The sequence below is a fragment of the Marmota flaviventris genome, chromosome 9 (genome assembly GCF_047511675.1).
Source record: "Marmota flaviventris isolate mMarFla1 chromosome 9, mMarFla1.hap1, whole genome shotgun sequence".
Lineage (NCBI taxonomy): Eukaryota > Metazoa > Chordata > Mammalia > Rodentia > Sciuridae > Marmota > Marmota flaviventris.
The window spans coordinates 32205479-32232880 of record NC_092506.1 but is presented as its reverse complement, the minus strand read 5'-3'; the positions used below and the strand labels follow the sequence as shown (position 1 = coordinate 32232880).

At 36.4% G+C, this 27402-nt stretch overlaps 1 protein-coding gene across 1 annotated transcript; it reads left to right on the top strand.

Moving 5' to 3' along the window:
- The first annotated feature begins 42 nt into the window (after positions 1-42).
- Positions 43-21843, top strand: Prrg4 (proline rich and Gla domain 4). The gene is made up of 6 exons (XM_027936697.2): positions 43-214; positions 562-686; positions 10018-10181; positions 12185-12233; positions 13902-14034; positions 20596-21843. Exons 2-6 carry the CDS (start codon positions 584-586, stop codon positions 20828-20830), a joined length of 684 nt encoding a protein of 227 aa, XP_027792498.1. The 5' UTR covers positions 43-214; positions 562-583; the 3' UTR covers positions 20831-21843.
- Positions 21844-27402: the final 5559 nt, after the last annotated feature.

Genomic DNA, 27402 nt, shown 5'->3' with positions numbered 1-27402 from the left:
AAGAACTCGCGGCGCACAAATTTCCCCACCCACAACGCTCCTCCGCGCACCCTGGGCGCCTCCTCTGTGTACTCGCTGGGGCCATCCGGGAACCGTGGAGAGCGAGAGTCGGAGTGTCGCCGAGATTTAAGACAGAGGGTCCAGAGATCTCAGGGACCACCGAGCAACAGGGCTCTGGCCCCGAGACTGTTGGAACATGTGCCGGGGAATACAGGTGCGGGGCCCGGAGACGGGGGTTGGGGAGCGGAGGAGAGGTTACCCGGGGAGATACAGGTGCCGGGGCTGAACCCACCGGGCGGATTCCAATGCAAAGCGGAGGGTTGTCCCGGCAAGGGTCCTATTTGCCCTCGGAGAATTATAGGGCGCAGCATTTATCTCCAGGCACTCCCAGCAGGGGCACTTTCCCGGAGGGCGGAGGGTCCGGACGACCGAAACTGCGCGTGGGGCGCAGTCGCGCGGTGGCTTTGAGTACAACAGGTCGGTGACTCAGTTACCACTGAAACTTGAAGTGCTGAGCTTGGGGCTTTTTTGATGTGTTTTTTTGATTTTTTGTTTGTTTAGCTTGTTTGACAGTTGCCAGACTATGTTTACACTTCTGATTCTACTCAGCCAACTGCCCGTAGTTATCTTCGCATTTCCTCATTGCACAAGAAGTCTAAAGGATACGAAGCATGCCGGAGAAGAAGGTAAGAATGACCGCAATTTCCGAGAAAACCCTCCTGGAAACTGGAGCTGCATATTACAGATCTCTAACGAGAAAGTGTGGTGCTTGAAATTACATGGCCCCTCGAACCTTGGAAGTATTAAACTATCCTTTAGTTTAATCTGTGGCTTATTTGGTAATGTGGGTTTTCATGTTCTTTAAAGTGTATACAAATGTATATTTCCTTTGATAAATATATGTTTTAAGTCGTGGTTTGCGGTTAACTGAATGGAAAGCCTATTTTAACTCTCCTTTTCCTAGATGAACCTACCTGTCAAATTTTTTTTAATATTTATTTATTTATTTATTTTAGTTTTAGGTTGACACAATATCTTTATTTTATATTTATGTGGGGCTAAGGATCAAACCCAGTGCCTCATGCATGCTAGGCGATCGCTCTACCATTGAGCCACAACCCCAGCCCCAAGCTATATGGCAATTATAAAAAGCACAATTATTTGTTCTTCTAGGAAAGGTGGACAGGGAGTCCAGGCTTTAGTCGGGACTTGTTTTTGCACTCTGGGGATAGAATGCAGGTCCTCATGCAGGGTAGGCAAGCACTCTACCACTATGCCACTCTCCCTCAGTCACCTTGTCTGGACTTGTTATGAGATCCTGAGAAAAGCACTTAATCCCTTTGGACTTGAATATCTTCCTCTGTAAAATGATGGGACAGAATGATATCCCAAGTCCTTTCCTTCTTTCAAACGTCTAATTGTCTAGATAAAGGCAGATGGTTGAGAGATTAGATTTGGTGCTCCCTAACCTAGAAGTCTGCATTTTACCTTCGCCATAATCAGATTAGTTCTTGCCAGGTTAAAAGCCTAACCTAGCAAAACCAGAAAAGGAAAAAAAAAAAAAAAATTCCTCTGGGTGTCAGCATCCTTCTCCTTGTATAGTCATTGTGCTTCCCCACCCAGTGCCAGCACTATGTACTATTCCACATGTTCTTGTCCCTTATCACATCTCATCAGGTCCTACTCGCAACTTATTTTCATTTGAGAAGGATCTGTTCCTGTCTTATTAATAATACAGTTGTGTGTGTGTGTGTGTGTGTGTGTGTGTGTGTGTTAAGATAGGGCAATCCTTTAACCTAAAGGAATAACATTTTAATGACAAAATTCTAGGCACTTGAATAGGCTAGCTGGTGGGATAGGGAAAGATTTTGGAAGGAAAGAGATCCTCCTTGGTACTCTCTAAGTCACACCATATGTAAGTCCATCTATATATAAAGTTGATGGCCTATACTCAGTAGGACCAGATGATACACCACAGAATAATTATGAGTGTATCCATTCATTCACATGACTATGCATAAAAGTCACTTTGAAGGCCATCAAAATTATGGAAGTAATTTAGAAATCATATTTGAGTGTGGAGAACTAGAGATGTCTATGGGAAATGAAAATGAGGGATCCTAAATATTTGAAAAGACAACTACATTATGAATACATAGTACACCAGGCCCTATGCTAGGTGCTGGAGATATAGAAATGAAGTACTGTAATCCCTGCCATGGATACCTTCTTCGTCTGGTGGGGGAGGCAGGTTATAAACAGATAATCTCCAAAAGCTTTGTAACAGAAGTAGAGACAGAGAACCCTGGGAGTGAAAGGCAGTAACCTTGCTCTAGGAAAGAGTTGTATGATACACAGAGAGTGCTTTCCATCTAAAACAGGACATAATAAATGGAGGTGTGAAGACTAGAGGAGTCTCCCTTTCTCTGCCCTGGATACATTCCAAAACTTCCAGTAGAAATCTCAGTACTGAACCCTGTATGTGAGCACTGCATACCACAAGAGTTGATCTGAAAACCAAGATGGCTACTAAGTTACTAATGGGCAGGTAATGTATACAGTGTAGACACTCTAAACAAAGGATGATTCAAATTCTGGGCAAGACTGAGCAAGAGGGGGAGATTTCATCATTGAACCCACAGTGACAGATAACTTAGAAATTGTCTATTTCTGGAATTATCCATTTAATATTTTCAGGCCATGGTTGATCCTAGTAAACTGAAACTATAAAAAGTAAATTTGTCAATAGGAGTACTACTACAACTGAAAAGCAGGGGACAGTTTCCTCCAGCTAAATTCTAATAAATTCTTAGAATGGAGATGAAATCACTTAAAAGGAACTTATTTAGAAAACATGGGGTGGGGCTGGGGCTGTAGCTCAGTGGTAGAGCGCTTGCTTTGCACGTGTGAGGCACTGGGTTTGATCCTCAGCACCACATAAAAATAAATAAAGATATTGTGTCCATCTACAACTAAAAATATATATATAAAAAAGAAAACATGGGGTGATAGAAGAGATGAAGAGAAGTGGAATATTTGGGTGGAGGGATTTATAACAGTGAAATGCTTAGACAGTCTCTTAGGAGAGTCTAATATATGAGAAACAGAGAAGGGAAGAGAATCCTAAGAAAGCAGATGCAAAAGACCAGTACTTCATTCAGCTGCAGTCAAGGGGAGAATCGGGGTTCTCACTTGGAGCCAAGGGCACTCCAGGGGTAGGGAAGTTTGCTTCTTTCCAATTAGAAACAAATTCAAGGGTTATTTAGACTCCAAATGACAAAGGACATTATTTTTCCTGATGTAGGAAAAAATTTGACCTGATACTGAAAGTGAACTCTAAGTTTAGCCACTGACAGAAACAGTACTTTCACACAAGGAAGTGGCAAATATCAGCCCCCCAGAAGACACAGTTAATACAGTATTAACAATAATATTTTGATTAATCATAAATACATTCATCACATTGGTATAAATATAATTTAAAGAGAAATTAAAATGTCTATGGCACTCTCATTTTTGTTTTATTTTCAAGTTTAAAAATAGCTCTAGCTGGGCAAGGGTCACACACCTGTAATCCCAGCTACTTAAGGCTGAGAAAGGAGGATTACAAATTCAGGGCCAGCCTGGTTAATTTATTGAGACCCTTCCTCAAAATAAAAAAGGGCTGTGGATGTAGCTCAGTGGTAGAACACTTGCCTAGCATATATGAGACCCTGGGTTCAATACCCTGTACTGGGGGAGGAAAAAAAAAAAGGCAAAGATCAGTACATACCTGAAAAGGAGCAATATAGTAGTAGATTTCTTATTCTCCTTTCTGAAATTAGATTCTATGCAGTAAATATAGCCAAATTGAGCAAGCTATGAGTTGCTTCTTCACTTATCTAATACTTTAAACCTATCCAAGTTGAGTAATACCAGATTATATCTATGAATTGTTTCCATTAGTTGAGTTTAGGTCCAAGAGTTTCTCCCCACAATAGGAAATCTGAGTTTGTTGATCCTATTTTGGGGGATACCTTCTATGTACCAGGCACCTACATCTCTGGGGAGAACAGAGTGCTAACAGAGTAAGTGAAGCACATAGAACACCAGATGGTGCTAATACTATGGAGAAAAGCAGAATATGGACAGGGAGTGTCCAAGGTAGGTGGATAGGGATGGGGATTCAAGGTAACAGTGAACAAAATCCTGAGGTGTGAGGGCAAACTGAAAGAAAAAAAAAAAAAGTTCTATTCAAAGAAAAGAGCAAGAACAGAGGCAGGAGAGAACCAGGTGTGCTGGAAGCCAGCATGGAGTGATCACCACAGAATACTTGAGGGAAAGTGGTAGAAGATAAGGTCAGAGGGGAAACAGCTTGAGGCTCTGATTGCATAGGGCCTTAGGCCATAGTAAGGGCTTTGGCTTTTATTCTGTGGGAGGCAAGATTGTCATTAGGTTTTTTAAAAGCAAAGTAGGGGGTTGAGTGTTTGTATATGGAAGAAGGAGCAAAATAAAGGAAACAAAGCAAGGAGGATCAGATATCATAAAGCTCTAGGAACCAGTAGAGTAGGAAATTGCAAGGGAGAGAGGAGGGACAGGAGATGTGGAATAAATTTTTAAAAATCAGGGTTGGGGTCGTGGCTCAGCGATAGAAAGCTTGCCTAGCCCATGCGAGGTCCCGGGTTAGATCCTCAGCACCACATTAAAAATAAGTATTGTGTTCAACTACAACTGAAAAATAAATATTTTTAAAAAATTTTAAATCATGCTATGTGGGGCTGGGGATATAGCTCAGTTGGAAGAATGCTTACCTTGTGTGCACAAGGCCCTGGGTTTGATTCCCAGCACACACACACATAAAAAAAAAAAAAAAAAATCATGCTGTGTGCATATATTAATATACCCCAGGGAATGTCACCTTTACATATAAGTAGAAAGAGCCAATCAAAAATAAATAGAAGAGCCAAGTGCTGTGGCATATGACTGTAATCCCACCAGCTGGGGAGGCTAAGGCAGGAAGATCATAAGTTCAAAGCCAGCCTTAGCAATTTAACAAGACCTTGTCTCAAAATAGAAAATTTAAAAAGGAATGGGCCTTTTTTTTTTTTTTTAGTTGTCAATGGATTTTTTTTTTTTTTTTTTAATATGTGGTGCTGAGATTCAAACCCAGGGCCTCACACATGCCAGGCAAGTGTTCTACCACTGAGCCACTACTCCAACCCCAAAGGGTTGGGCTTTTTATACACCATAATATTTTTTTAACAGATTTATTAAAAGACAAAATTAGGGGCTGGGTTTTAGCTCAGTGGTAGAGCACTTGCCTTGCAAATGTAAGGCACTGGGTTCCGTCCTCAGCATCACATAAAAATAAAATAAACAAAATAGACACAGAATAAAGTATGGGGTTCTTGGCTGGCTGGAAAATAACTGGATAAATAGGATTTATGGTTATAAGCTTTTTGCCTGAGGAATACCTCAAGCTTTGGCATACAGCATCAGGCACATAGAATAATTAACAGATGGCAGTGATTATTAGTATTATTAATGTTATGTTATGGATTCTCTTCATCATAAAATGTTAACCAGGCACATATAGACATTAAAGAGAGTTAAGGTATACACATAAGTATTTGCAATCTTTTAAATGTTATTGTAATATGAAACAGAGATACAAAAATTCACAAAAATTATATCACTTAATGAGTTTTTAAATAAATAAACAGTAAATAAATAAAATAAAGATATTGTGTCTATCTACAATTAAAAAAAAATTCTTTTTAAAGAAAATGAACATTAGTGGAACCAACTTAGATACCCTTCAATAGATGAATGGATTTTAAAAATGTGGCATTTATACACAATGGAATATTACTCAGCACTAAAAAATAACAAGATCATGGCATTTGCAGGCAAATGGATGGCATTAGAGCAGATTATGCTAAGTGAAGTTAGCCAATCCCTAAAAAACAAATGCCAAATGTCTTCTCTGATATAAGGGGGGTGACTAAAAATGGGATAGGGAGGAAGAGCATGAGAAGAAGACTACCACTAAATAGGGAAGAGAGGTGGGAGGGAAAAAGAGGGAGAAGGGGAGTTGCACGGAAGATGGAAGGAGACCCTCATCATTATACAGAATACATGTATGATGTTGTGATGAGAAAAAGAAAAAAAAGTGTGTCACATTAGATTGGATAGAGAGAAATGATGGGAGGGGAGGGGAGGAGTAGGGAGGATAGGAAGGGCAGCAGAATAGAATAGACATTATGATTGCTGTATGTATATAGGTGACTCTATGACCAGTGTGATTCTGCAATCTGTACAATCAGAAAAATGAGAAATTATACCCCAATGATTCAAATGTATGAATTGCCAAGATCATTGTAATGTCATGTGTAGCTAATAAAAAAAAAAAAAAAAGAAGGGGCTGGAGATGTGGCTCAAGCGGTAGCGCGCTCGCCTGGCATGCGTGCGGCCCGGGTTCGATCCTCAGCACCACATACAAAGATGTTGTGTCCGCCGAGAACTAAAAAAAAATAAATATTAAAAAATTCTCTCTCTCTCTCTCTCTCTCTCTCTCTCTCTCCCTCCCTCCACTATCTCTTTAAAAAATAAATAAATTAAAAAAAAGAAAAGAAAATGAACATTAAATTTAAGCATGTAGGTTGGTTTTGACAAATGTGTACACCCATGGAACCATAGTGAAAATGCCCACTGCTCCCAGAAGTTTCTGCAGGCCAGCAGAATGCTCTCTTAGGGCAGCAAAGCCTTCCATTAGGGCCAGCACTAGAGGAACCCTGGGAGCGGCCTGGGGGTGAGAAAAGTGACACTCATATGCCAGAGCACTTGGCTCAGCCAGGTTCTGAGAGGTACTCTGTAATACGTTTATAGCTGTCTTCTTTTGATCTTTCCTTTTACTATTTTGTGACTTTGAAAAGTTTTAATTAAATTGCCAATTTAAAAATAAATAAATAATAAAAAGGGCTAGGTATGTGGCTCAGTGGTTAAGAATTCTTGGGTTCAATTCCCAGTGCCCCCAAAATCAGTCAGTCAATCAATCAATCAATCAATGAAAGACCAAAAGAGTGCAAGAAGGAAAATAGAGCAAGGGAGAAGGGGATAAAAGGGGGAAAAACATGAACTGTAAGCAAATTCCATGTATGTACGATTTGTTAGGATGAACACAAATACTATGTGTCATTATAATGCTCTAATAAAAAACATTCAAAAGATAGAAAAAAAAAGACAAAAAAAAAGTCAAACTATGTCTCTTAAAAGAATGTCTCTAGCCAGGTGCAGTGGTCCACACCTATAATCTCAGCTACTTAGGAGGCTGAGGCAGGAAGATCACAAGTTTCGGGCCAGCATGGGCAATTTAGCAAGACCCTGTCTCAAAATAAAAAATAAAAAGAGGTGAGGTGGACATGTAATTCAGTGGTTAGAGAGGCACTGGGATCAATAGATTGATTGACCCATCAACCTAGATTGATAGATGTCTCTGGCTATTGTTTTAACAACTGCATATAGAGGAACAAGGAGACCACGAGAATTCCATTGTAGGAGTTCCAATGAGGGTTGAGAGGATTGGAAATTTTTTCATTCTGTGCTTTCATTGCTGAACACATAAAATCTACAAGAAGACAAAGAAGAAAGAACGGAATTATTTAATCACACTAATCCCTCCATCCCCCTTCCATTACCATTCTGGGGCAAGAAGCTACTATTTACCACTCATGCTCCACAAACACCTGGGAATCAAACTGACAGGAAAAATAGGTTTATTCTAAGCCAGCTTTGAAGGAAAATAGAGGGGATTTACTCTCAAATCACCATCTTCAGAGAACTCAAGGGCAAGGAAAGCTTTTATAAAAGAAGAGGGGGGCCAGGGTTATGGCTCAGTGGTAGAGCGCTTGCCTAGCATGCATGAGGCGCTGGGTTTGATCCCTGGCACCACACAAAAAATTTTAAAATAAAATAAAGGTATTGTGTCCATCTACAACTAAAAATAATAATAATTAAAAAAAATAAAAGAAGAGGAGGTAAAGTGGGACATAGGGCAGGAAATAAACATATAGATTTAAGTTAAAGGAGAACTCATCAGTCTTGGCTTCCTTGGTGTCTGGAGATAATGGCAACTCTTCAGCGTTTATTTTAGTATGAAGAAGTTTAGAAGTTAAAATAATTTGGAATTTTTAATTCTCAGTATGAGGAAGTTGCCCTTATTTTCAGTGGGAGTCTGTTTCACTTTTAGAATAAAACCCATTATTTAGAATAAAACCCATTATTCAAGCCTAGCTTCCCCCTTAGTTCCAATAGCCATATGTTACTTATAACATAGAAATTGACACACCAGAATAGTGCTTGGCCAAAATAAATACAATGTGAACCACATAAATAATTTTAAAATTTCTAATAGACACCTTTTTAAAAGTAAAAGAAATAGATGACATAAATCTAATAATGTATTTAATTTAACCCAATATCTAAAATGTTTTTTCAAAGTGTAAGCAATATTGAGATATTTCATTCCTTTTTTTTTTTTTACCCCAGTAAATCTTTGAAATCCTCTTTGTATTTATACTTAAATCACATGTCAATTCAGACTGTCTTTTTTGTCCCCTCTGGTATTAGGAATTGAACCCAGGAGTACTCTACCACTATGCTACATCCTCAGTCCTTTTTATTTTTTATTTTGAGACGGGGTCTCATAATTTGCTGAGACTGTCCTCAAACTTGTGATCTACCTGCCTCAGCCTCCTGAGTAGCTGGAATTTATAGGCATGCACATCCAGCAGGACTAGCCACTTTTGAAGTACTCAGTAGCCATAAATGGCCAGTGTCTACTGTATTGAACAAAACAGCTCCAGAAGATTCAGACCTGTTTGGATAGAAAATTAATTTGTAGAAAAATAATAAGGGCAAGATATGGCCATTCTCAAAAGGATAAGAATCAATGGTCTACCTGAGGTCACTCACAAATTAATATTGGTTTTCCAGACCATGCTCTCTCAGGAACTATCTTCTGACTGCCCACTTTAATATATTCTTCCTGTGGTAATGGTTAGCATTGAGAAATGTCATCACTTTTAAGTTCTTTTAATCATTTTGATGTAGTTGTTAGAAATTTCTGGATTCCAGTCTAGGTAATATGATCTGGAGCAAAAATCACTTGAACCTTGTTTGGTTGACTCCAGAATGAGTTTAAAGTTTGTGAGTTTTGAAAATGCTACCATGATGGAATGTTCTGGTTTTGTGTCAATCTGTGCTTTGACCTTTATGTTTACTATTGACCTTCCCTGCAAATATAGATGGTGTCCCAAAGGCACTGCAGACATATTTTGGGGTGGGGTAAAAGGAGTCACTCCTTTGGCAGAAGCTGAATGTCTTTTAATTAATCATATAATTAACTTATTTTAATAACTTAGAAGTCCATAATTTTATAAGATTTAATATAAGCTTGAATAAGAAGTATTTAAGATAAAAGTATTAATTTATAATTTTAGAACTTAAAAGGTATCGTGATTATTTAATTCAATTCCCAATTTTGCAAATGAGGAAATGCCAGCCCAGAGATACAAATGCTTAATCCCAGTATACAAAGCCGAAAGCTCAAACCAATCAAAACCAAGAATCTGTCTTCCCACTCTCAGTCCATTACTTTGTCTATTCTACCCCACTAATTTTTCTTAATCAAGATAATAGGGGAACCAGCCTTTGGAAATAGAATAGTGTGATCTGTCAATTATTGGAAAGTAATTGTGTGAAGGGAAAAGTGATATTTGAATAATTTTCATTTATACTAATAATTTTGGATATTACTAAGCCAAGTATTTTCTGGAATCATGTTAGTTTTCATATTTCATATTTATCAGAAATCATTCTTACTGGTGCTGTTTTTTTAAAGTCAGATTTTTAAAGCCATACAAGAAATTTGGTATAATTTAAACACAGAAGAGATCTATTTACTTTTCTACAACTGAAACAGAAATTTTCTGCCTTATGCTTATCAATGTCTGAAATCTTTTTTTGTTCCTTCATTAGTTTTTACATCAAAAGAAGAAGCAAACTTTTTCATACATCGCCGCCTCCTATATAACAGATTTGATTTGGAGCTTTTCACTCCTGGTGACCTAGAAAGAGAATGCATTGAAGAACTTTGTAATTATGAAGAAGCCAGAGAAATTTTCGTGGATGACGATAAAACGGTAATTTGGTTGATGATGTTAATTAGCTGGAAAGTTATTAAACTGTACTTATGAAAGTAGCACTTTCAGTCATTATAGATTTTATGCTTTAAACAAAATCAAGGTTGTATACCTGTTATCTCTTTCTATTTCCTTAAAATGCTAATTACCCTATTGAGACTTGACTCTATACTTAATTACCTGGGTTTATAGTAATTAGCAGGTTATGGGCTATGCTGTGATTTTTGTGTGTTTAATGTCTATTATACTCAATAACAATCTCAGAGTGGAGTGAATTAAACTTCAAGATATTATTTGAGGGCTGGGAATGATATCTCAGTGCTGAGTACTTGCCTAGCAACCACAAGGCTCTGAATTCAATCCCAGCACCCGAAAACAAACAAAAAAAGATATTACTTGAGTTAGTGCTCTGACTTAAACTTCAGTTATTTAAAACTCAGAACTTTTCCCTAGATATCTTACTCTTTTTTGATTAGTATTTATTAACATTCTACTACATACCAGATGCTTCATTAGCACTGAGGATACATAATATGTAGCCCCTGCATTCAGGAGTTTATTTTTGGTTTATCTGTGTAATTTAAAGGAAATCTTTTTTAGAAATTCCACCTTAAAATATAATTAAATCCTATCTGTAATGTGGGCATAATGGCACTCACCTATAATTTCAGCAACTTTGGAAACTGAGGCAAGAGATTCCAAGTTGAAAGCCAGTCTTGGCAATTTAGCAAGACCCTGAGTGAAAATAAAAACAAGCTGGGCAGGATGGCCTGAGCCTGTAATTCCAGCCACTTGGGAGGCTGAGGCAGGAGTATTGCAAATTTGAGGCCATCCTCAGCAATCTAGAGAGACCTTCAGCAATTTAGTAACACCCCCTCTCAAAATAGGGGTAGGGTCATAGCTCAGTGGTAAAGGGTCCCTGAGTTCAATCTAGTACCAAAAGAGTTTAATAAATAAATAACAAAAAGGGCTGAGGGTATAGTCCAGTGGTAGAGCACCCTGGAATTCAATCTATGGTACAAAAAATAATCTTCTCTGTTAATCTTGATAACATAGATAATACTGTGCCTATTATCTTAAGGAATGTTAATTCTTTACTTTTGTAGATTAAATAACTCCAGCTCTTTTTCCTCTTCCTGAAGCATTTATGTTATTTTTTTACTCAATAAGAACCTCCCAAGGTATCCTTCAAAGACAGGTAGCAATAAAACCTTGTTCTTTATTCTTCTATAATTGTGCCCAGCCTCCCATTTCCTGTAAGTATTTACCACATCTGTTAAAGTGGGAAAACAAAGAATATGCTTTACAGTTGTGCCTGTTGGGATTTTAAACCCATTTTCTAATTTTATCCTGGTTCCTTAAAAATGTATTTATTTATTTATTAAATGTTTATTTTTTAGTTATACACAATACCTTTACTTTGTTTATTTATTTTTATGTGGTGCTGAGGATCTAACCCAGGGCCTCACTGCTAGGCGAGCGCTCTACCACTGAGCCACAACCCCCAACCCCTGGTTCCTTAAAATTTACTTCTATTCTTTCAAGTACCATGGAAGTTAAACTGTCTCAGGGGTGTCTTTCCAAGTCAATAAATACCTCTCAATAAAATCTCCTAGCAAACTGTGGGCCCCCTACAATAGAAGAATTCAGGCCCTTTCCAAACACCATAATGAGTTCACTGCCTTAATCTCCACCCTTGGTGCCTTTACTCAAATATGATTATTTCCCAAGGCCTTAGTGAGGGCCCCAAGCAAGTAAGGGAGAAAAGCAAGGCATGGTTTGGAGGGTGGAGAGTGGACCTGGTTTTTTAACCAATTAAGCAGACACAGTGACCGTCCTGGAGAATAGTGTTTTAATTTGAGTGAGTCACACCTTCTGGCTTGAATGTGCTGGTGTCTTACCTGTGGCACATGCCAAGTGTTTACCACCCCTAGTTTGGGTCATTGGGAGCAAATGAAATGATAATAAATTACATAAATTTGGAAATTTTATCTTTTTCTTAGATGACATTTTGGCAGGAATATTCAATTAAAGGACCAGCCACAAAATCAGGTAAGGCAAGAATTGATAAAATTTAATGTTTTCCTTGCCCTCTCTCTATTATAATATACTTTAGTTTTCATTGTTTGAGTTTGGCTGTTTTTCAACATACATACCTTGTAAATCCAAGAAAGATTTCTCAATTATATGTTGGGTTATCTGAGACAGAGAAGGCTACATTCATCATTCATCTACTTACACATTGAAAATCAAGTTTGGTGAGATATTAGGGAAATGAGATAATGGGCTTAAAGCTGTTCAAAACAGCTCAGCTAAGTCAAGACTTGCTCAGAATACTTTTTTGGTTTCAAGTAGTAAACTATTTTAAAGTTTTGTTCCTTTTTTTTTTTAACCATTACAAGTAGATGGAATACTAACATTAAGAAAATTAAGATTGCTGGATAGGGCTGGGGTTTAGTTCAATGGTAGAGCACCTGCTTAGCTTGTGAAAGGCTATATTCAATCCCCAGGTCCAGGACAAAAAAAAAAGATTGCTAAGTAGAACTAAGTACCTTTTAGAAAGAGGAAATGCTTTTTCTTATCTTTCTTAACTGTCTTCTAAAATTGTTTTAATTGATGCATAATAATTGTACCTATTTCTGGGATACACTGTGATATCTTCATACATGTCTACAATGTGTTATGATCAAATCAAGATATTAAGCATATCTATCACTCCAAACATTTGTCATTTCTTATTAATAATACTCAAAATCCTCTTTTCTAACTATTTTAAAATATATGATTAATTATTAACTATAGTCACCTTGCTATGCCATACAGAACATTAGAATTTATTCCCTATTCCTTCTTGCTATAATTTTGTACCAAGATTTCCTATTCTTCCCTCCCCTTTATTCTTCAAGCCATTTTTGACTGTTTTTTATATACCCAAACACATATTTTGCCATTTTTTCAGATAGACATCATCCTTTCTACAGGTAACATCACCCTATAGAATACTATATTGTATAGCTACACCAAGTTGCTTAATGAATGTATCTTAGTAGTTAATACCAAAATGTGTAATTGCACAAGGAATGTTTATCCCACTTAATATTGGATGTTATCATTTTAACGTGACCTATTTAAAATAAACAGGCGCTAGAGATGTAGCTCAATGGTAGAATGTTTACAAAGCATGTACAAGGCCCTGGATACTATCCCAGCACTGCCAAAAAAACAAAATAAACAAAAGCCAGGCACAGTGGCACATGCCTGCAATCCCAATGGCTCAAAGGCTAAGGTAGGAGGATTGCAAGTTCAAAACCCAGCTTCAGCATCTTAGGCCCTAAGCAACAACTTAGTGAGACTCTTTCTCTAAATAAAATATTTTTAAAATGGGCTGATGTATGGCTCAGTGGTCAAGCACCCCTGGGTTCAATCCCAGTACCATAAATAAATAAATAGAATTTTTTTAAAAAAAGGCTGTAGCTCACTGGTAAAGCACCCCTGGGTTCACTCTCCATTAAAAAAAGAAAAAGAAAAAACAGAGACTGAGAGAGAAAGAGAAATGAAAGATCATTTAAATTTTTTTTCAGGTAGGTTCTCTAACACAAAATTTTTTTTAAAGAAATCAGTATCAATGATTAGATGCTTAATAATGTGTTAAAATTGTTGAAATCATAGATAATGCATTTCAGTTATTGTATTTATATTATTTTTATGATTTCTTTTAAGATGGTAACAGAGAAAAAATTGATGTTATGGGCCTTCTGACTGGATTAATTGCTGCTGGAGTATTTTTGGTTATTTTTGGATTACTTGGTTACTATCTTTGTATTACTAAGTGTAACAGGCAACCATATCCAGGGTAAGTACCAAATAAAAATACTTGATTCATTTTTGCACATTCTATATTGCTATTTTAAAATGACTCAAAGAGCTGCCTATTTTGTTACATAAACTTTATATTCTGGAATAATTTCAAATACACAGGAAGGTTACAAAAATAGTAGAGTTCCCATATATCCTTTAGCCAGTTTCCTCCATTGTTACCATATCATGTTACCATAGTAGGTTTGTCAAAACTATAAAACAACATTTGTGTATTATTACTAAGTAAACTGCAGACTTTATTTAGATTTTACTAGTTTTTCCATTAGAGTCCTCTTTCTGCTCCAAATCCTCTCTTCTAGCTATTTGGAAATATGCTCTTGGATCCAGTCATGGTAATACATTTAATTGTCATGTCCCAGGCTCCTCTAGTCTCACAGTTGTTTGGTGGCTTAATTTAGCAACACAGTACAATTTAACGATGCTATTTCTAACATGCTTCAAAAGAATATAAGAAATGTCGTATATGTTACCTTGATTTTTCAGTAATTCCTTCGAAGCCAGAGGCAGACACCTGTGCCCCCCCCCATTATTTCCTAAAGCAAAAAATTCTGTAGTTTATTCTGAGTCAGACTTAATAGACCTATGTGTGGCTTCCCACAAAGAGACAGAATAACTGGCTTTTTACAACTCTTTTTATTGATTCTTTGAATTAAGTATAGATTAATAAAACAAAATTTTTACCAATTAAAGATAATAGCACATTAATAAAGTTTGATAAATATTCATAAAAGCCATAATTATTTGTACAATAGAACCTCATTATTGTTATTGAACTAAGAGGCACTGATTATCTTTCCAGTAAGTATGCTTGAGTAGGTAGAGACGACATTATTCAGAAGAAGCAGGCTATTATAGATTGATGCTTACATATGCATAGTCACAATCAGAAATTTTGTGAATAAGCTCATGATCGTGACCAAGTGTGCTTTTTTATGGTAACTTAGTCATTTGATTTATCTTTTTAGAAAATAAGCATTGTTTCTGTATTCTTCTAATAGAGTTGTGTGTGTATATATATATATTTTTTTCAATATATTACATATATATTTCAAAAGAAAAAATATACAGTTTAAAAAAATTTTTTTTAGTTGTAGATGGACACAATACCTTTATTTATTTATCTTTATGTGGTGCTGAGGATTGAAACCAGGGCCTCACACATGTTAGGTGAGCACTCTACCACTAAGCCACAACCCCAGCCCCAGAGTTGGTTGTTTGTTTGGTTTTTTTTTTTTTTTTTTTTTGCAAGATTCTTCATCTTCTAATTTAAGGCTAAGTTTCAACCCCTATCAAATCAAATTTAAATTCTACAAACCCCTTACCTGAATCTTCAAAAATACCACTGTTGATGTAGTGAAAAACAGAAAATAACTGTTCCAAATTGGAGTAGATGATATGATGATTAATGCAATGTGTGATCCTGGACCAGAAAAATAAATTGGTATCAGTGTTAAATTTCTTGGATTTGGAAAATAGGTGAAGATCTTTTTAAAAACATGTAATTATATAATGGTTCTAAAATTTTATTGGCAATTACTGTTAAAAAAAAAAAAAGCAGGCCAGGTGCTGTGGTGCATGCCTGTAGTCCCAGAGGCTTGGGGGGGTGGGGGGTGGGTTGGCGGTGAGACAGGAGAATCGTGAGTTCAAAGCTAGCCTCAGCAATGGCAAGGCCCTAAGCAACTCAGTGCAACCCTATATCTAAATAAAATATAATACATAGGGCTGGGGATGTGGCTCAGTGGTTGAGTAACCCTGAGTTCAATCCCTGGTACCAAAAAAAAAAAAAAAAAAAAAAGCAGCTAATTAAAGCAAACAGCAAAAATGTTTAACTGCTTAAGTTTTCTTTTTTAGGTCTGGGGGTTTAGCTCAGTGTTAGAGTACTTACCTAGCTTTCACAAGGTTCCATGTTTGATATCCAGAACAGGAAAAAAAAAATTAAATTGCATAATGCAATTAATTTGTGCTTTTCTTGGCACAAAGTAGGATTAAAAATTTTCTTGAAGACCCTAATCTCCACTATTAATATGTTTTTAGATGCTATCATAGCAATGGAAATAATTTTTAAAGTGATTCACACAGATGAGACAAAAAAAAACTACTTTAAAATTTCTTCAACAGATATAACTTTTATTAATTTTTAGAGAAGCTGGACACAGTGGCACAGTGTGTAACTCCAGCAACTCAGACGTGGAGGTGGGAGGATCACAAGTTCAAAACCAGCGTAGGCACTTTAGTGAAACCCTGTCTCAAAACAAAAAAATAAAAAGGGGTTGAGGATATAGCTCAGAACTTTTTACATTGTAGAACTAAATGAAATTAGTAAATATAAAAGATACATTTCTCCCTAAATTTAATTTTTTTTTTTTTGTGGCACTGGGGCTCAAACTCAGGGCACTCTACCAGCTGAGGCTGGAGAATCACGAGTTTGAAGCCAATGTTGGCAATTTCAGGAGACCTTGTCTGGGGATGTAGCTCAGTGGTAGGGTGCCCCTGAGGTCAATCCCAGTACTACAAAAAATAAGAAGAAGAAAAAAAAGTTTAACATGTCATGTGTGATGGTGACCTCTGTAATCCCAGCTACTTAGGCTGAGGCAGGATTCCAAATTCAAGGCCAGCCTCAGCAATTTAGCAAGACTCTGTCTCAAAATAAAATAAAAATGGCTAGGGATATAGCTCTGTGGTTCTCTGAGTTCAATCTCGGTGATCTCCTAAATTCAATTCCCAGTATCACACACACAAACAAAAAAAATTAATGTTAAAATGGCAATTTTATGATAAATAGGTATTGTCACATTTTTTTTTAAACTGGAAAAAAGAGTAAGAGCTTAACGCAACAGAAGTGGAATTAAGATTCATGTATTAGAGGAGAAGAGTTGAAGTTGTGAGAGTAGGCAAGTTCTCTGAATGTAATTAAAGGACAGAAGGGAAGAGACAGAGTCTTACAGGATGCCCCCCACTAAGTATGCAGAAAAAAGAGGAGGAGCCAGCAAGGAGGGGAGAAAAAGAAGGAACATAAATTGTAATTCTACCTCATGCTGAAATTCTTGGAAAACTCCCTGAGGCATTATGTGACCTATGGGCATGGACTAAGAAGTCTGTGTCTATAAATTCTGTAGAAATTTCAGAAGTGAGAGAAAGTAAGGAAGAATTTGTTTAATTTTTCTTAAGCCACTATCTTTAAGCTGAAGACCTATGTTAATTTTCCTCATTCAGTATATAGGACTTTTCTAGTATATAAGTCATTTTCTAGGACTTTTGACCAAGATTTTATTTACTGTGGGTTTTTCACCAGCTAGGGGAATCCACAGGTTAATTAAAACATAGGCAGAATTTGTCTTTGGAGATTCTTCTTGATGTCTATCTTTCCTTTTCTCCTACCCCATTCATAATGTTTTTCCGGGAAAAAAAAACCTCTTGGGGCTACAGTTGTAGCTCCATGGTAGAGTGCTTGCCTAACGTGTGAAGCACTGGATTTGATCCTCAGCACCACATAAAATAAAACAAAGGTATTGTGTCCATCTACAATTAAAAAAAAATTTTAAATGAAATCTCTTGTATGTCCTCATGTTTAATAACTGCATTCAGGCTAGGGGTGTGGCTCTGTGGTAGAGCACTTGCCTAGCAGGTGCCAGGCCTGGGTTCCATCTCCAACACTGAAAAAAAAAAAAAAATCACTCAAGGTCTGTGGTATCTATGATAGCACATGCATTAATTAGTGTCTTCGTGCTTGATGATTTCTTCTCTCTGCTTTATTTTTCTACTTTTCTACACCACTCTGTCTTCCTTATTTTGTTCCTTTTTTTTAGCCCCCAGAAATATCATATTCATAATTTTTTCCCTGCATGAGGGTAGAAAAAGAATTCAAATTCATGGGGAGGTTAGGCAAGGTGCTGCTCTAGTAGTCCTAGCTACATGGGAGATTGGGGCAGAAGGATCACTTGAGCCCACAGGTTCAAGGCCAGCCTAGGGAACATAGTGAGACCCTCATTTAAAATAAATAAATAAATAAGCACCACATGGGGGGTTAAGTGGTAACATGATTATGGCATGTCTTCTGTATATGTCATTGTGAAATATAAAACCCTGGATATCTCCTTTTAAAAGTAAGGTTAGTTAAACTTAACGTTAGTCTAGTGTAATACCAGTGTAGTATACAAATAATTTTTCATCCATTGTGTCTGATCCTCTGAACTGTTGAGTTCTAGAGGACATTTCAAGCTAGGTTTACTAGACATGCTCTTTTAAATACTAAAGAGCTCTTTTAAATACTAACTTTGAAATATTAAAGTGCTTTATTTATTGTCCCAGGAAATTCTTCTAGCAGAGTCATTTGTTCACTTTCTGTATTTCACAAGGCTGAAAGTAGTGAGAGGGGAAGAGAATACTTGAGAAAGAAAAACAATTTTTTAAAAAAGATCATGGTCAGAAAAATTTGCCTCTGTGTAAAACATACCAAAAAATGGAAAATTCTAAAATCTTTTCCATTCTTGGTTCCTGTATTTTGTGGAAGAAAAGAGGCATAATATGATATTCCAGTTTTAAGATATTATTAGTGCATACTTTCTGATTTTAATCACATAAGATATATGAGGTGTAAGAAAACACTAGGTAGTATTTAATGACTGATGTAATCATTACATAGTTTCTATAGTTTTTTGTTTGTTTGTTATTTTTATTTTTTTGGTTCTAGAGATTGAACCCAAGAGTATTTTACTATTGAGCTTCATCCCAAGAACTTTTTAATTTTTATTTTGAGACAGGGTCTTCCTAAGTTGTCCAAATGGCCTTGAACTTGATCCTCCTGTCTCAGCCTCCTAAGTAACTAGGATTACCGATGTGAGCCACTGTGCACTGCTTCTATGTATTAAATTTTGAAAGTCAACATGGAAAATTTTTGTTAGAATAAAATATCTGTCTACCCCATCCCCTGTAAGCAAACACACAGAACTTTTTCATCGTAAGCTGATGAATGTGGCAAGTGACTGACCTCTCATGAGTGCATTCCAGACTTCTGACAGAGGAGGAATTGTGTTGAGCCCTCTAAGTAAACTTGTGATCCTCTCAGTTGCCTCTCAACTATTGAAGGGCTGATTATCCAGCTCCTAGATTTACACAGACTTTTGCTTTTCTTCTTTCTGCAATTTTTCTCTTTCCCTCCAATTTCAAATCTCATTATTACCTTCAAAAGGAAAAGGTGTCTTAAAGAACCAATTGGCTGACTTAGCTTGGGAAAGTTCTCTGTAAATTGTCTGTGTCTTAATGGGAAGTATACTGTAAACATTGACTAGAGGTCAATATTGACTGTAAGTTTTAATTATCTCATTAGCCGTAACTATAGGAGGTTAACTTATGTAAGGGTACTTTATAGACAGCCAGCTTTATAATCTAAACAGATTTACTTCTTAATGCTTCAGTTACATTTCATAATTCACAATGGGAAGAGAAAACAGTAGATTTAAAACACCAGACCCATGTTGCAACTTCCATTGACTGGCAAGGTTTTGTGAAAATGGTCGACTGAACCAAGCCATTTATGTATTTATTTTCCTGTTGGGGGGGGGGGGCGGGGAATATATATATGGCTTAGATTAGTGGAAGGGGAAAACACAATTCTAAGAAAAGGATCAATACCAGTGAAAACATAGAGAAGGGCCCAAGAATTTGCTGCAAACACAGGGTAGTATCAAGAAATTACTCAGCAAGAGCAGAGAACTGTAAAAACTAAGGCAAGACCAGAATAAGGGAGGCTTTCAAGAGGAGGCTCAGGAGTCAACCTGATTCGGTGGCAAGTAGGCTGCAGTTAGACTTTTAAGGAGGAGAGCAACATGAAGGAAGTACTGTTTGCTGTCTTAGAGGTATGGAGTTAGAGGTAGGAGGGAACAGAAGACAAAGGAGGATACCAGCCATTGTGATTATCTCTGTGGCATTTATTTCCTTGGCTTGAAGTTGTCCCCCTCAACAAAGCCTCGATTTGGCATCACATCATACTTTTGAGAAAATTTTCAGTGAAGAGGGAGTGAAAGAAAATTCACACATTTTGGATTCTTACTAAGAAGTGTGCCAGACACTGCTAGAAGCTATATATACAACATCCTCCTGGGTTTTCACAAAACAATTCTGCTGTAGCTTTTACTATCCCCATGTTAGAGAGGAGGAAACAGGTAGTTTGAGTTCATTCATATATCTATGAAATGACTGTCAAGTTTCAAACCATGTCTGACTTGGTCTTTCCCTATACCAAGACTCTTTCAGAGTTGTGGGTAAACTATAAAACAGTTGTTATATTAATAAATTGAGTTCAACATTTATCAAAATATTTAATTTTTTAATATTTTTTTAGCTTTAAGTAGACACAATATCTTTATTTTATTTTTATGTGGTGTTGAGTATCGAACCCAGTGCCTCAAGCATGCCAGGCGAGCATGCTACTACTTGAGCCATATCCCCAGCCCAGAAAATATTTAATTTTTAATATTAATCATATTAATCCAAAAATGCTGCCTTTCCTAGACCTAAACACGATCTCTCTGTTTAGTTCTCCAGCCATCTATGCCAGAAGGGGCAGACACACTCCCTCCATCATTTTCAGAGGACCCGAGGAAGCTGTCTTATCACCGTCACCAACTTCTTTGGAGGACACAGGACTGCCTTCTTATGAACAGGCAATGGCACTGACCAGAAAACACAGTGTTTCACCACCACCACCATATCCTGGGCCAGCAAGAGGATTTAGGGTATTTAAAAAGTCTATGTCACTCCCGTCTCACTAAGAACACCCTGTACTTCGGCATAAGAAATCCATGCTATTTGAATGGTTTGTTCTCCCTGAACCAAAAAAGATTCAGCTCTTTATGACAAACTGCATAGAATAAAGGAAGAGTAAGCACCATGAACCACACCACAGTTCCATTTGCATCTTGGACCCGAAAGTGATTGTCATCAGCTTGGTAAGAGAATTTGGCGCCAAGAGCAACATGGTGACACACACGTGTAATCTCAGCTACAGGGGAGGCGGAGGCAGGAGGATCACAAGATCGAGACCAGCCTGAGCAAGTTAGTGAGGTATCTCAAAACAAAATTTTAAAAAATGGCTGAGTATGTAACTCAGTGGTAGAATTGCCTGGCACATGTGAAGCCCTGGGTTAGATTTCCCCACCATGCAAAAAAGGGAGAGAGAAAAAGAAACAGAATTTGATTATATAATTCTCACAGTTAATAAGAAAGCACTTTTAAATAATGTATATTTTAAAGGTTCAAAAATCTTTGTTAATGGCTGGAGATTTAACTCAGTTCGTAGAGTTATTTGCCTCGCATGCACAACGCCCTGGGTTTAATCCCCAGCACCACAAAAACAAAACAACAACAACAAAAAAAACACCTTTGTTAGTATCTTTTGTCCAGATAAAAGTTGTAGATTTCTTCTGTTGAATATTTTAAAAAGTAAGAATTTCTAGTCATTACTTATCCCAAGTCATGATATTGAACCCACTATTTGGATTTTTTTGTGAGAGGAGGTGGAAATACTTCACAGAATTCAACATTTTAATATAAATTTGTGACCTTAACATAAACACTGGTTTTATATTTTAAATTATTGCCTACTATTCACCATATTATGCAGGTATTAGTTCTTAATGCTTATAATAAGTCATGTTTTATTATCAGGAGTGGGGTCAGTAGAAATACTGTTTGATACAATTTAGTTCTTCGTATGGTACAGTGTTGCAATGGCAAGGATTTATAAAAGTTGTTATGGTTTCAAATAAATAATCCTCTAACCTAGGACTAGAGCTTGATAAAATTGCCCTCATTTCTGATGAGGAGATACTCCATCTGCATTAATAAAAAATCTACATCTACATCATTCAATCTCTGGAAAATATAAATAGTAGTTTGAGAATCTAGTAAAAGTATTTAACTATTAAAATAATAATAATTAAATTTGCCAGAAAACCCTCATATCTTGTCTTTTTTTTTTTTTTTTTTTTTTTTTTGGTGCTGAATATTGAAGATAGGCCTTGTGCCTGCTAAGCACAGGCTCTACCACTAAGCTATTTCCCCAGGACCTACCACTTCTTCCCTTGCATCTTTTAATATGTCTGAACACAAAAGAAAAACGCCATATGTAATAATTTTAACCAGTACTTTATGTCTATTTTAATTATGTATATAGCCAGTTTTTCCCTAAGAATGTTGCATAGTGGGTAGGGGATATAGTTCAATGATAGAATCTGTGCTTAGTATTTACCAAAGACCTTGAGTTATATCCCCAGCACACACACACACACACACACACACACACACATACACATACACACACAAATCTAGCTGAGTATAAGTTAGTATAAGTTATAAATCTCTGGTATATATGTGTCCTAATTTATATGCATAAGTGAATTTGTTTCCTCTTTGTAAGAGGTCAAGAAATATACTCCTGCCAAGTGTTGTGGTATATGCCTATAATCCCAGCAGCTAGGGAGGCTGAGGCAGGAGGATCACAGGTTTGAAGCCAGACTCAGCAATTTAGCAAGGCTATATGCAACTTAATGAGACCCTGTCCCAAAATAAAAAATAAAAGGGCTGGGGATGTGGCTCAGTGGCTAAGCACCCCTGGGTTTAGTCCCTGGTACCCCCCCAAAAAACAAAAGAAAGAAAGAGGGCTGGGGTTGTGGCGCAGTGGTGGAGCGCTTGCCTCTCACGCATGAGGCGCTGGGTTCAATCCTCAGCACCACATAAAATAAATTGCATTTATCTACAATAACAACCAAAAAAAGTATTTTAAAAAAAAGGAAGAAAGAAAAAAAATAACATACTCCTAAAAAATAAAATAGAAAATTCTGTTCTTTATGTTCTTGCAGGCATTGCATTTTCCTATTATTTAAAATCATTTATAAAATATTACTTTATTTTATAATTTTTACAGAGACGGGACTTCAAACCCATGTGCATTTGATAATTCCTTCCAAATTAAATGTTTAGAAAATATGTATCATATTACAGTTCATATGTGTGTCTCTCTTTTATAACAGCATGATCTTCATTAAGACAAATAAAAGTAAGACCTTAATTATTAGGCACTGTTAAATTATCCTTGTAGAGGCTCAGAGTCTGTTTAGTTTCTTATTACAAATAAATCATCTAGCAACATTTAGATTTAATTAGGAAAATGTTTCATTAAGCCACCCACATTATCTATAAAATTCTATTAGTCATATCTTGACTTTACATAAGCACTTTTTGTCTTGTTGCTATGCATTTTTTTTAGTTGTAAGTGGACACAATACCTTTATTTTATTTATTTATTTTTTTAATGTGGTGCTGAGGATTGAACCCAGTTGCCTCACATATGCTAAGCAAGAGCTCTACCACTGAGCTACAACTCCGGCCCTTGTTACTATACATTTTACACTTACTTTAATCCCCTTTTTACGAAGTGAGCAAAGTCAAGATTGCCAGTAACCTTTTAAAGAATAAGTATCAGACTAAGATATAACTTGCCTAAAATCCAACAAGTTCGTGAGAGGTGGGTTTAGATTGAGTACGTACACTTTTCAGGTCCCAACTCATGCCTATAGAATTACACTGCTTCTAATTATAATCCAAGGATCTTGTTAATTAATTCTAAATCCATGAGAAAAATTTACAAGCACTTCTCACATAGACATACATGTACATAAGTACACATATCACATGTGTATGTATAATGTTTTTACATACATGTGAGGAATATTTGGGTTAAATACAAATACAAAATGTGTGTATCTTTTACTGAATCGTAATTTGAAATGTTCCATGAATTCCTTTACTTATACTGACTCCCAAAAGTCAAACTGCAAAGTTCGCTTCACAGTCTGTGACAACCCCACCCTGTCCCAACAGCAGCCTAGAGATATCAACTGCCATCGTTTAGTGCAAACGGGATGCTCTGACTTGAGTGAATCTAGAATTAATTCTTGTGATTGTGAAGTCACTGGTATTTATAGAGCCTCCAAGACTGAGATCATAATACTTTAAATATAAAAGGACAATGTGAGAGAACCATTGTTGACATATGCTTATAATGATGGAAAGGGAACTATCTCAACATAAAACCCCTGATGTATATCTATTTCATTCACTTCTTTCTGTGTCTGTTGTATATCTGGTAAAATTGTTGTTTGATTTAATTGACCTGTTTTGTTTATGCTTCCCCAGGTTATTGATTAGTGCTAACCATTAAATCTATTTTCACTTGAGGTTTTACATATAATTAGATAAGTATTTCACTTTATCACAATCAGAAAATGAATGGAATATGGAAACAAAAGGAATAAGAATAAGACAACCTTATAAATGTGTATTTGTCTTGAATAAGACAAATACACATTTATAAGGTTATACCTTTAGTAGGATAGATAATTCTACATAGAATATTCTCTTTTGAAAATGAAAAAAAGGACAAATTCTGTGAAAAACTTTTGCATCTATTAATGTCTTCTGAGTGAATACAGACAAATGTGGAGAACTCTCAGAATAATTAAAAACTGTAGGGTTGGGGGCATAGCACAGTGGTAGAGCATTTGTGTAGCATATACAAGAACCTAAATTTGATCCCCAGCTACACAAAAACAAAACAAAAGAGCTGGGCACAGTAATCCCAGCAACTGGGGAGGCTGAGGCAGGTGGATCACAAGTTCAAGAACAGCTTCAGCAATTTAGTCAGACTCTGTCTTAAAAGATAAAAAGGACTGGGGACATAATTTAGTGGTAAAGCTCCCCTAGGTTCAGTACTCGTAACACACACACACACACACGAAGTGAGGGATATTGTCCTCAGTATCTTTGATTTCCCATTTCCCTTTAATATTCTAAACAATTTTTTCTATTTCTCAGAAAATTTATATATATGCATACTCTTATATGTAGAATAGACTTTTTTGGGTACTGGGGGTTGAACTCAGGGGCATTCGCCCACTAAGCCACCTCCCCAGCTCTATTTTGTATTTTATTTAGAGACAGGGTCTCACTGAGTTGCTTAGTGCCTTGCTGTTACTGAGGTTGGGTTTGAACTCACGATTCTCCTGCCTCAGCCTCCTGAACCACTGGGATTACAGACATGCACCACTGCGCCCGGCTAGAAGAGACTTTTAATGCTAAATGATTTGTTAATGCTTAACAAAAGCTCTATATATTATTCATATTGTTTTTGTTTTATTTGAATTTTATTTGTTATTAGTTTGATTTGTTTATTTGAATTTTATTAGCTATTAATTTGATTTGAAATATATATGACATTTATACTATTAAAGGAATGTCTAGCATTTCTATAATTTTTTAAATTTAATATCCTGTCTATATGGTCACTTTGGAACATGTATGACATATATTGATGCCTTCAACCTTCTGAATTACGTTTCCTCCAACCAATCTCCCTCTCTCTCTCTCTCTCTCTCTCTCTCTCTCTCTCTCTCGGAATGTACACTGGGGATTGAACCCATGGGTACTTTACTACTGAGCTACATCTCAGCCCTTTTTATTTTTCATTTTGAGACAGGGTCTGGCTCAATTGCCAGATTTGGCCTTAAGCTTGACATCCTGCTGTATCAGCCTTCTAAGTTGCTGGTATTATAGGTATGGGCCTGGCTCCTCCAACATTTTTTGTTTAAAAATGTTTTCTAACAGCTTAACAGTTTAAAGTAATCCCGTACAAATATATCTGTATTTTCATTACCTTAAAAGAGCAATCCTTTCTTTTGAACACATTTTTTCCTAAAATCTAATTGTGTTTTTGTTTTAATGAATTTCCTGTTCAATACACTTTTTATATATGTAAATAAACTTTATTCTAAGTAAACATTTATTGCTTATTTCATTTAAATATTCTTCTTCCTCATATAATAGCATATTGTGACATATGCTATCATATGAATTAAATCTGAACAACAACTGCAGATTATCAAAACAATGTTTATAGTACAATGTTGTATCTATCTTTCACCTAGTAGGGCTTGCATTCTATGTAAACACTGTAGTTCAGTTGTGAAGGGTTTTTTTGTTGTTGTTGTTGAACAAATTCTCAATGTTTAATATATTACTTGAGGCAAGCATATTACCCCTTAAAACTTTTTTTTCCAGTACTGGCATTGAACCCAAAAGAGTGTTCCATCACTGAACTACATCTCCAGCTCTTTTTATTTTGATTTTTTATTATTTAGTACTGGTGGTTGAAACCAAGGGCGCTCTGCCATTGACTACATCCCCAGCCTTTTTTTATTTTTTGTTTTGAGACAGGGCCTCACTAAGTTGCTAAGGGTGGCCTTAAACTTGTGATCTGCCTGCCTCAGCCTCCTGAATTGCTAGGATTACAGGCGTGTATCACTGCACTGGGCCCTAGCCCTTTTTATTTAATTTTTGCTTTGTTTTGTTTTTGAGACAGGATCTCACTAAACTGCCGAGTCTGGTCTCAAACTTGCAATCTTCCTGTCTCAGCCTCCTGAGTAGCAGGGATCACAGGTGTGATCAAATAAAACTAAATAAAATACACCCAAATAAAACTAAATTTATTTCTGTGACCTGAAGATTGTTTACGACATTGACCAATGATGACCAGAGTTTTGCTTTTTCTTTCTGTTCTATATGCATTCTATTTATTTATTTTCTTTACCTTATTGTACTGGCTAGTCCTCCAGTGCAATGTTGAATAAATGGCATGTGAAAGAGACAGAGACAGAGAGATAGAGTTTAAAAATATAAATCTTGGGGTTGGGGCGATAGCTCATCGGTCAAGTGCTTGCCTAGCACATGTGAGGCCCTGGGTTCGATCCTCAGCACCACATACAAATGAATAAATAGAATAAAGGTATTTAACAAAAAAATTCCTTCCTTTAAAAAAAATATAAATCTTACCATTTAGTGAATGTTAATGAAGGATATAAGAAAATTATATTATTCTTCTTTCAGTTTTTTTTTTAATTTTTAAAAGAAAGTGCTTTAAAGGAAATACAAAAACACAAGCAACAAACAGTCATCCAGTTACAAGCAGCTTAGTTGGACATGTCTTTCCAGGTCCTGTGTGTGCATACACACAGCATCCCATTTTGTGTGACTGAGATTGTACTTGTGTATTGTGCTTTTCCACACATAATGAATATTCACCAGTTCAAAATCCCAAAGCTATATAAATACTTTAGGTAACCAAGAATACACTGCACCAACTCAATCTGTTAGAAAAAAAAAATTGTAATCCTGCCTTTCTTGGGAACAAAAATTTCACTGAAAGCTGAAATGGCAACAGGCCTCTAGATAGACATATTGGCAGAGTTACAACTAAAATAATGCATTTTCTTAATGCTCAATTTAAAAT